Raw genomic sequence first — 11,179 nt, 5'->3', positions numbered from 1 at the left:
ACAACCCCCCCCCCCCCCCCCCGCACACCCCAAAAAGAGAAAATAATCAATAAAACCTGCTAGTATTATAATGAAAATATATGAATAAAAATAAAATTACCTCCAAATAGATAAATAAAATATGATAATTTTGAGACATAGACAAAAACATGAAGACCAATGATAAGTGAAAAAAGTAAAATTTCGTAGACTCAAAGTGTTACGAAATATTAAAGATATGTTACTACAACTTGTTATTTGGATTACTCACAATCTTCTTATTTCTATAGATTTAAAAAGTATGAAGTATCATTTATTTATTCAAGAATTATGAGGGTCAACAATGTTAGCTAAAGAATTTATTACATAATTTGTGTAAGATCTGTTAGGCGAGCCCCGAACATTGGGCGTTGGACGTGCTTAGGACGTACAATCGGATGCTTAGGATGTAAGTCTTACAGAACTAAGCCCCACACTTTATTCATAAATAAAATATAAATATTTTGTTAAATATTACTCGCTCGGTCCCAATTTATGTGACTTACTTTCCTTTTTAGTCAGTCCCAAAAAGAATGACACATTTCTTATTAAGTAACAATTTAACTATAAAAATGTCTATTTTTACCGTTAATGAAATGATTTACAGCCACACAAATTTCTATCATTCATTTTTGGACCACAAGTTTTAAAAGTCTTCATTTCTTTCTTAAACTCCGTGCCGAGTCAAACTACCTCACATAAAATGGGACGGAGGAAGTAATTAACTTACGGGTCGTTTGGTGTGAGGGATAGAACTAAATAGCGATGAGATAAGAAAATAGTGATGGGATAAAGTTTTTGTATCTTGTTTGGTAATCATGTTTGGGATAACTTATTCCACCATTTATATCATAGTGATGGGATAGGTTATCCCATATACATGGTGGGATAAGTTATCCCAGGATAACTAACCCCAAGATAACTAATCCTGGGATAATTTATGCCCAACCAAATGACCCCTAAGTCTTAACTTTACCGTTATCTCAAGCCCAACTATTAAAATTCTAAGACCAAGTTGATCAAAGTCCAGTACTTTAATCTTTACATACCCTACGTAGCAGTAAATAGTTCACACTTTCACTTAATTAAATTACTTTGTTTGTGTAATAATAACTATAATATTGCTTAATTGAATCCACAGTAACTTTCTTGTGGATTGTTCATGTATTAGGTGTCTGTGTTTATCGAGATACATATACTCTCAACAAATTTAATTTATTACTTTCAAATCAAAAAAATCAAAAAACCCGAACCAAACCAACAACAACCAAATTGATTTAATTTATTACTTTCAAATCGAAAAAACCAAAAAATCCGAACCAAATCAACAACAACCAAATTAGCGGGTTTTTTTTCGTTTGATTTGATTTGATTTTAGAAATTTAAAAATTGACTAAATTGATTTGAATTTGATTTTAACCAATAACTAACGCAAACCGAACTATGAACACCCCTCCAGGGCGCAATCCTAATTTAGTTGGGGCTCCGGACACCTGTGGATTGGAAGACAAAAAAAAAACAAAAATAACAAGAACAAAGGAAACGGGCTAAACCGGTGCCCGATTGTACTCTTCCTATTACCGATGAAAAAATCAAATTAACCAAAGAACCTAAAGGTACAACCCTAATCAGCACAGAAAAAATAATTCTGAACGCCTGAATTTCCCTGGAGGCCGACGAACTCGTCCCCGTCTCGTCGTCGATCAACCTCCGTCACCGTTCATAGCTGCCGGAACCCTAGTATAATCGACATGGTCGAGGTTGAGGCTTCTCCACCTGATCTCAACGACAAAGCCTCATCTCCTCACCACACAATGATAATGGTTTCAATTCTCAATTCCCTTCGATTTTTCTTCTTTCTTTGTGCCTTATATCGTACCTCATTTTGTGTTTTACAGTCAATTTTCGATTTCTTTGTTTTTGCTGAAGTGAAGCATCCACTTATTATTCATCAAAACTTTCATGATCATTTGGTTCTCTTTCAGTTTCTCGCTTCCTCCTTCTGCGTGTGTGTGTGTTTCTATGTGTGTTTTTGTGTTAAATAGCTGTCCAGCTTTAGAATGCAGTAGCAATTTACTAGAATTAGAGAAGAAGCTTTCCTTTTTAGTCTATGTAAATAAGACTGTTAGCTTTCTATAATTAGAAATAACTTAGCTTTAAAATTTCGCTTTTATTTATAGTCACACAGATGTACAAGGCTTGTTTTAGACTAAAAAATTCAGAAGTCTTGAGTTCTTTCTTTAAGCTGTGTGTGAAGTCAAACGATGTCACACAAATTGAGACATTAGGGAGTAGAACTCGTAAACTGTTTGGACGAAGAAAAACAGAGTTGCTTAAAAATGCTACTGCACCAATTGGAACTTTAAGAAGGTAGTATAGAGCACAACATCAACAACAACAAACCTAGTGTATTCCTACAAGTGGTGTCTGCGAAGGGTAAGATGTACGCAGCCTTACCCCTACCTTTATGGGGTAGAGAGGCTGTTTCTGATTGACCCTCGGCAGCCCTCCTTTATGGGGGCTTGGGACTGGTAGTATGAGTGAGCTGGCACAGGCAGAGTTGTAGTGAATAGAGCACATGATGTTTATATCACATTCAAAAGATGATGTAGGAAAGTGGAACATAATCTGGGTACTGTTTATTTAGCCATTTCTGTCTGAAAGTATGATAGTCCAGGTTTTCTGTCACGGAATTATGGACTTGCAAAGTACTAGTGGGCTTTTGAAGAGACTGAGGATATGAACCATGTAAATATGATAACTTTGTCTTTAAAGTAAGGACACTATATATCAAAGTGCAGGTATCAGCTCTGCTTGGCTGTTTTGTATTGGACTATCAGCATACTTCCCAACATTACTTGGTTTAATAGCATGTTATTCACAAAACAAATGCACTGTTTATTAAGGAAATTGGCAGTATGCAGAAATGACATTGAGGAGTAGCTGAATCTTAATGAATTAGCAGAATGAAGAAGCTAACATTTAGGAGTTGCTGAATCTGTATGCATAATACTGCTGCCGGCCTACAGACATGTTTTCAGCTGATGCTGTAGTTGGGAGCATCATAGCATAGAATGGTCACATTTTCTAAATGTGGTGGTTCATTTGCTGTTCAGTTAAAAGAGCTCATTTTTTTCCGGATTCTATGTGCTTTGGATTCTATGTGCTTTGGCATCATCTTCGGTTTTTTTTAAGGTGGATGGGTATTATAGGTAACTGAATTTTTCCATTCTTTAATTTAAGGTGCCTACTGAAGGAGAATTTGCAATGGGAAAGAGGAAGGATCAAGGTATTAGTGAACCTGAAGGGAGTAGAAAAAAGAAGAAAAAGCAAGTAGCCACTCCTCGTCCTGCTTGCTCTTGGGTGCACTTCAGGTGACATGTTTATTTGAGTAAATACCTTATCTTTGTAACTTGTTTATCTAATTTCCACTGCTTTTGGACTACCATGTTCATCTAACACTGAGAATAATATTTTCAGCCGTGACTTTATTAAAGAGTATAGTGCTACACATCCTGAATCTTCAGGCCTAAAAGCTGTAAGAATCTATTTGTATTTATGAGATGCATTAGCGTACACCTGTTTGTTACACACAAGCCTGTTAGTAAGAGCACATCACTTTTCAGGCCACAAAGGCAGCATCAGATGCATGGAAGCTGATGGGTCCTGAGGAGAAGGCAAAGTACACTACTCGTGCCCGTGAAGTGTGGGATAAGTACCTGAGCTCAGCACCTGCCCGTGCTCCTAAGCCAAGAAGACAGGTTAAACTCCCCCCCCCAAAGGTTTTCTTTATTTGATGATTAAACTCATAATGCTAAGAATGTTTAATATCTTTGACTTCTTATGAACTTATTGATGGATTACTTATGCAGACCAAATTAGTCACAAGGTGTTCCCCTGGCCGTCTACTAAATGTCTTACAACGGCTCACACCTGACCAGAAGGAAGCTGTAAAGAGTATGGGTTTTGGTAACATCCTTGGCCTCAGATGTCGGACTCTTCGAAGAAGTTTGTGTCTTTGGCTATTGGAGAGGTTCAATACTGTAAGACGTAGCTTGGAAATCTGTGGTGAGAGGATACCCTTAACTCCAAGGGATGTGGAACTTGTAATGGGTTTGCCTGCCAGTGGTAAAGATGTGGTGAACTCAGGGTCTGATGAATTGATTTTACAATTACGTAAACGATACAATGCCACCAATCGTGGGATTTCTGTCCGTCTTCTGGAGGAACGACTTGCAGCTCCAGAAGCTGGGGAAGATTTCAAAAGGTCATTCGTGCTTTATGTAATGGGCACTCTTTTGTGCCCAACTGCAAGGCTTGACGTAAGCCCTTCTTTCCTCCATTTTTTGACAAATATGGATGTACTCCATCAATATAATTGGGGCAAGTTCTTGCTTGACCGGCTAGTGCGGGAGATATCTCGTTTTCGTCAAGGAAAGCAACGTGCAGTTGGGGGATGTCTTTTGTTTCTCCAGGTGACGGTGAATGATGTGAAATACCCATCTCTGTTTTATCTTATTAGTGCTTAATTTAATATTTCGTTGGTTTGCAGCTCTTTTACTATGAGAGTGTTGCTGTTGGAGCAGCCTATGAATCAGCCCCTGTAGCTTTTCCTTGCTTATTCTCATGGGGTGAGGAGGAGATTAGTGAGAGAGAAAAGCAAGAGAAGGAGCTTGGTGGTTATGGTTCAGGGGAGGTACACTCCAATTGTCTGATTAAGTAAACCAACATATTCTCATATTATTCTAATTTTATTCTCTCATGCAGGTAGTCTGCATGGACAGAGGACTTGGGATGGGGTCATTGGGATACAAAGCCCAAACTGACAGTATGCCGCTGAGAGCAGTGGAACCAATGCAAGAGGTTTCTCATGCACAGGTATAGGAGAGGTGTGGTTTAGTAATTTGTTGTTCTCATAAGTAATCCGTTAGTCTTATAGTCGCAACTTGTAAGTATCAAGTAAGGCCTGGTATGTATTCTTACATCCTAATATATTCATCTATACAGGCGTTCAGTTTTGACTAAGTACAATGCTTAAATTTGTTTAAATCTATAGTAGGCTGTTGTCAACTGCCTAGGTTTGACAGCCTTATTTCTCATCGACTGTTGGCCTAGTCACATACCAGTTTATTGATGGAAATAAAAGTAAAATACTTCGTCTTTCATCTTCTTAATAAATCAAATTAAGAACCCTGCAGAAAATCTATGTCAGAAGAAAAGAAAGTACTTTGAGAATTAAGATCAACATAGAGCTAATGAAACAGAGAGAAGGTTATCAAAAGATAGTGAGGTGTATGCTTACCTCAGCTTTTTGTACAAATTACAATAGTTTTTTCCTTTCCTTTTTTGGGGCAGTTGGATGAGGGGTAGGGGGAGGAGTACCTTGGCCTCAACTCCAGTTTGCCATATCCGTGCTTTTCTTTTCCTAATATTGCATTATAGATATCTTGGTGATTTTCATCTACTTGGCAGGACATGGAAGATCAAGAGTATGAAGATACCTTCACAGAACAGGTGATCTGCCATCTAATTCTTGCTCTCTACTAATTAAAATGTTTTACCCTGAACTGAAACCTGGAAGGAGCACGTTGCTATTATCATTTTAACACATGACTTGCTTCTATGACCCAGAAGCAAATGATATTGTGACGTTAGAGTGTTTGGTTGATGCCTTAAATAATTGATTGAGTGACTAATGAGGGTAAACAATGAGTAAAATATCACAAACTAAAAATAGTTATCCTAAACCCAAGTGCATCTGTGGATTTCATTTTAGCAGCAATACCCTAATTGCTCTTGTATTTGCTGTGCGTCCAGAATCCTTTTACTGATGCCTGAGTGGAAGTAGCACGTTGCTATTATCATTTTAACACATGCCTTGCTTCTATGACCCAGAAACAAATGATATTGAGATGTTAGAGTGTTTGGTTGATGCCTTAATTAATAGATTGAGTGACTAATGAGGGTAAACAATGAGTAAAATATCACAAGCTAAAAAATAGTTATCCTAAACCCAAATGCACCTGTGGATTTCATTTTAGCAGCAATACCCTAATTGCTCTTGTATTTGGTGTGCTTCCAGAATCCTTTTACTGATGCCTGAGTGGAAGTAGCACGTTGCTATTATCATTTTACCACATGACTTGCTTCTATGACCCAGAATCAAATGATATTGAGATGAGTGTTTGGTTGATGCCTTAATTAATAGATTGAGTGACTAATGAGGGTAAACAATGAGTAAAACTATCACAAACTAAAAAATAGTTATCCTAAACCCAAATGCATCTGTGGATTTCATTTTAGCAGCAATACCCTAATTGCTCTTGTATTTGGTGTGCGTCCAGAATCCTTTTACTGATGCCTGAGTGGAAGTGTGAAAATGATCTTCCTCTGCTACTACATGTCATGGCAGATTAAGATGATTTGATGTTGTAGTATCTTTTTCTGTTGAGTACGTCAATGTTGTAATATCACTTTTCAAATCTCATACTCTTACTAGAACTATACATACATAGTTCTCTGTGCATGATAACTAATGTCTGCATTATGTATGTTTTTATATATGGAACCTGATATTGAATCATGGTAAATTTTACTTTTAAAGATCTCAGAACCTGAGAGGCTTACCCAATCGTCTCTTTTCTTTTGAATAAATTTTCATTTATGGTACAAGTTCATTCAAGTATTCCCTTGGAATTTCAAGTTAAAAAAAAGAAAGTATTCTCTTGGAATTATTGACCAAAATGATTTGCTGGTACCCCCTGTAGGAACATGCACACACAGATAGCATAGAGGGGAATGTAGTCTGTGCAGAGATTGAAGTAGTTGCTGGTTCAGGACCAGTACCTTGCGGAAACATCAAGTATGGATGCACAGAAATTGTTGATTACTCAAAGAAAAGAGATCACGAAGAGGCCTGCCCTTATGCACCATGTCCATGCCCTCTCCAGAACTGTAAATTTGTTGATTCCTCCAAGCAACTCTCATCGCATTTCAGCAGTAAGCACTGGGATTCAGGAAGGCACTTTCAGTATGATTGCCCATTGCCTATCTCGTTGAGCAAGAAGGAAACTTTCCTTGTTTTACAAGCAGAAAAAGATGGGATCCTCTTTCTTCTATCCAAGGGAACACAAAGTATAGGGCATACCATTGTGATTACTTGTATCGGTCCAAGGTCATCAAAGGAATGCTATTTGTATGATGTTGTATCAGAAAAAGGAAGCAGCTCACTGAGATTGAAATCATCTGCTCATAGTTTTCCAGGTAGATTTCAAGGTTTACCCCCGGTGGATTTTCTCCTGGTTCCCTTTGCTCATCTGGACTCATCCGGGCAGCTAGATTTAGAGATTTGTATATGGAGCCCGACAGAGCCTGGATCAGAGTGAGCTCTGTAGATGTAACATAGCAGCTTTGTTTGTATAATTGTATTTGTCAGAATGTAGTAATATGTGATTAATCAACATATTTGGAATACAGCTTCCGACAGACTTGCTGTTCATCAGGGCAAGTGCGAGTTTATTTATAAACGGAATGCAGGAAAGTTATTGATCATATTTCTGTCCATAGAACATTACAACTTTTCTGTTAGGGAGGGGGCAATCTTTGTTATCACACTGCCCTTAGGCTGCAAAAAATTGTATATTTTCCAGTATATCATTGAGTGTGCTTTTGCGCAAAATCATGAGAAATTTAGCCTCCACTGTGTAGGATTTATTCTGTTAAGCTCGTGAAGAAGCAAGCTTATCCTTGCCCCGACTGGGAGCTGTTAGGTGATCTCATTTCTGCCAAGTTATTCGGGACCTTTGGCTTGAATTGTATGAGGCAAAAACTCGTTCCAAAGTATAGTTTGGACTTCGGAGGGTGAGCCTCAACCCAACAGTAAGATGCAACTTAGGTCAACTAACACAAAAAAGATAATCCATGCTACGTTACTCAATTTAATCAAATATAAAACAAGATTAATTTCGAGATAAAACACAGTACTCCTCGCAAGGTATTACAATTTCGAGATGAAACTCAGTACATCAGTGCTAATGAATATCTATCAGAACTATTTTAATTTTTTTTAGAGAGTTTTGCATTATCTGAGATTTTGGATTGAAATAATGATATGATGTAATGACTTTATTTGATTCATATTTGAACAACGGTGATGTTCAAGAACTAAACCACCACAACAATAATTTCTAACGACATAGGATCCATGTCCGTCTCTTTTAATTAATACTCCATCTGTCTCAATTTATGTGACACTTTTCATTTTTCGAGAGTTAAACCGTTTAAGTTTGATTGAGAATTTGCTCACGGAATTTATTTTCAAATGAAATTTATATATTTTAAACTACGTAAAAAGTATTATAAGTTACAGTAATTGATAATTCAAAATGTTTAAAAGATATATGAAAAACTTACGGTCAAAGATAGACTTGTTTGAATCTTAAAATTTGAAAAGTGCCACATAAAATGGGACGGAGGAGTATTATTTTTTACGTCTATGTTGTTTCATGGACTTTCTGTGACTTTTACCTTTTCACATGTCTAAATTATGTCATAGGATTCTCAATATTTCTTTTCATGTGGCCTCATTCAAGGTGTTTGTTTGTCATTTCTTAAAGTCTATTATTTCATTCACTTGTTAAATTTATGATAAGTTTTTATTTTAATATTTACTAGATACTCTCATATTTATTTGCGTTTTTATTACAGTTGTTATTGTTATTGTTGTTATTGAACTGTTGTTGTTGTTACTATGATTTTTAAAAATGAATTCTTACGCTTCAAAAATCTAAAATTAATATACATAACGGGTAAATTTTTGTTTCGACACTTTTTAATGTAAACTAATAACACATCTAAAATTGAAAATGAATCAAAAAATAGTAAAGAAGATTATCAAGAAACTTATTTAATATCATCTATTAAAAAAATAAGGTGATGGTACAAATTTATTACTTTCCTGAGTTTATTAATCAATTGTATAGAATTGATTTTTGCATTAAAAAAAACATAAAATTGCATCAACACATTTTTGTTTGAATTTTTATTTTTTTTGGTTCTCCCTCCACACATTACGAGGGCTGTTGGACGAAATCAATGTATCACTTTACTTATCTCAAATAAATAATTAAGTTGGTGATGCATTCTTTACAAGATTTTCATCACATTAAAAAAGTATGTTAAAAAGATTTTGGACAGGTTTCAAATGAAGAGTACTTGTAACTTTGCTAGCAGTTCCACTGAGTTCAGTATAAAGCTGACTAATGAACCTGGAGGAATGAGAGTTGACAACACTCTTTATAAACAAATAGTGGGAACGTTGATGTATTTAGCAGCCACAAGGTTTGATCATATTCATGTTGTAAGTCTTATTCATGACAACACTTTTTTATAAACAAATAGTGGGCAGATTGATGTATTTAACAACCACAAGGTCTGATAATATTCATGTTGTAAGTCTTATTAACAGATACATGGAAAGCCCGAAAGAGATGCAACTTCTTGCCGCAAAGAGATTTTTTCGCTACTTGCAAGGAACTACTAATTATGGTTTGTTCTACGCGAAAAGAGAAAAATTAGACTTCGTTAACTTTGCTAGAGATTCAGATGATCGGAAGAGTATCTTTGGTTATGTCTTTATGATGGGTCGGGAGCAATTTCATGGTCTTTGAGAAAGCAATCAATTGTGACTTTATCAATTACAGAAGTTGAATTTGTTGCAGCAATAACATGTGCCTGTCAAGCAATTTGGATGGGCAAGGTTCTTGAAGAAATTCATTTCAAGCAAAATGACTCTAGTACCATTTATTGTGACAACAGTTCAGCAATAAAGCTCTTCAAAGATGTTGTAATTAGCATGAGTGAAGTATACATATTGATGTCAAATTTCATTTCTTAAGGGACCTCACAAAAGATTGAGTAATCATTCTCATCTTCTGTAGAAGTGAAAATCAGATTGTTAATGTGTTGACTATTTCTTGAAGTTCAGAAAACTACTTGGGGTTTGCACTTTGGAAGATCACATTTGAAACAAGTTGTTAATTGCAAGCATGATAAACCGATACTATGACTTTCAGTTTAAGGGAGGGATTGTTGGTTACTGTTTTACTTTTTTCAGTTGTTAGTATTTTTTATTGACTTAGTCTATAAATAGCACGTGAGTAGTTGGTTGAATAAAAATAGCAAAATCTTTTGAGCTTATTAGTCACTAGGTAACTCAGCCGCGCTACGCTCGGTCGTAAAATATTATATCAAAAATATAAATTAACCATTTCATATTATTTGAATATAAAAGAGTTTTTAGTTCAAATTCAATTAAATAGATAAAAATTTAAATTTGAATTCATTTTACTATTCACATTGAACTAATTTCTAACAAATAAAATATACTATTACATAAAGGAAGAAAAGGTAACTTTTTCAGTTTTCGTTAAACATAAATTGATTAATGTCATATAACCAACTTCAAGATAAACAAAGCTCATTAATAAAAGTACGTGAGAAAAAAAGAAGAACATGGTCCATTCACTCCATCCATAACAAAGTGAAGATAATTGTATTTTTATGTCGGAAATTATAGACGTATACAAATTTAAAAAGTAGAGTTTAGAACATAAAATAAAAAACAGAACCGATCATTTTGTGTAATTTTAAAAAAGACTAAATCAACCGATAATTATATGATAATTGAAATAGATTGTATAAGATGTATGAAAAATAATTTGAATAAAATATAGAAATTGTAATGTACTAAAAACGTAAAAATGAGCATTCGTAAATTATATTTTAATTTAAATTGTTAAGTATAGTTGGATTGCCTAGCTAATTCTATTATAAACATGAAGGTGACATTTGGATAATCAAAATGTGATAATAATATTGGTCACTTCACAAATAATAAAGAACTTGTTTTAATTTTTTCAATACTTTTTTCTCTTTCTTACATTACATACTCCCTTTATTTCAAAATAAAGTTTTTATTTTTATTTTATATTTTATTTCCAATCGTGTTTTACATAATTATGAAGACTTCGCACTGATATTTTTTTTTCAATCAAAAGAAATTTATATAACCAAAAAACTGGGTCAAAGAACTATATTTTCTTCAAGATATATATTAAAATTAATTAAGTAAAATTATCTTACTTTATAGCCCCCCCCCAAA

General features: G+C 34.9%; 1 protein-coding gene across 2 annotated transcripts; it reads left to right on the top strand.

The window, feature by feature from the left end:
- The first annotated feature begins 1,551 nt into the window (after window positions 1-1,551).
- Window positions 1,552-7,571, top strand: LOC102585691 (uncharacterized). 2 transcript variants are annotated; one of them, XM_015303731.1, is made up of 9 exons: window positions 1,553-1,841; window positions 3,262-3,392; window positions 3,499-3,556; window positions 3,645-3,779; window positions 3,891-4,493; window positions 4,571-4,714; window positions 4,786-4,896; window positions 5,491-5,532; window positions 6,786-7,571. In XM_015303731.1, the coding sequence occupies exons 1-9, from the start codon at window positions 1,770-1,772 to the stop codon at window positions 7,401-7,403; spliced, it is 1,914 nt and encodes a 637-aa protein (XP_015159217.1). In that variant the 5' UTR covers window positions 1,553-1,769; the 3' UTR covers window positions 7,404-7,571. The 2 variants fall into 2 exon arrangements, with proteins under 2 accessions (XP_015159218.1, XP_015159217.1); XM_015303732.1 differs by lacking the exon at window positions 5,491-5,532 and having other exon boundaries at window positions 1,552-1,841.
- Window positions 7,572-11,179: the final 3,608 nt, after the last annotated feature.

The sequence above is a fragment of the Solanum tuberosum genome, unplaced genomic scaffold (assembly GCF_000226075.1).
Source record: "Solanum tuberosum cultivar DM 1-3 516 R44 unplaced genomic scaffold, SolTub_3.0 scf00453, whole genome shotgun sequence".
NCBI classification, from domain to species: Eukaryota; Viridiplantae; Streptophyta; class Magnoliopsida; order Solanales; family Solanaceae; genus Solanum; species Solanum tuberosum.
The sequence above is the reverse complement of the archived record's forward strand: the minus strand, read 5'-3'. Positions and strand labels throughout refer to the sequence as shown.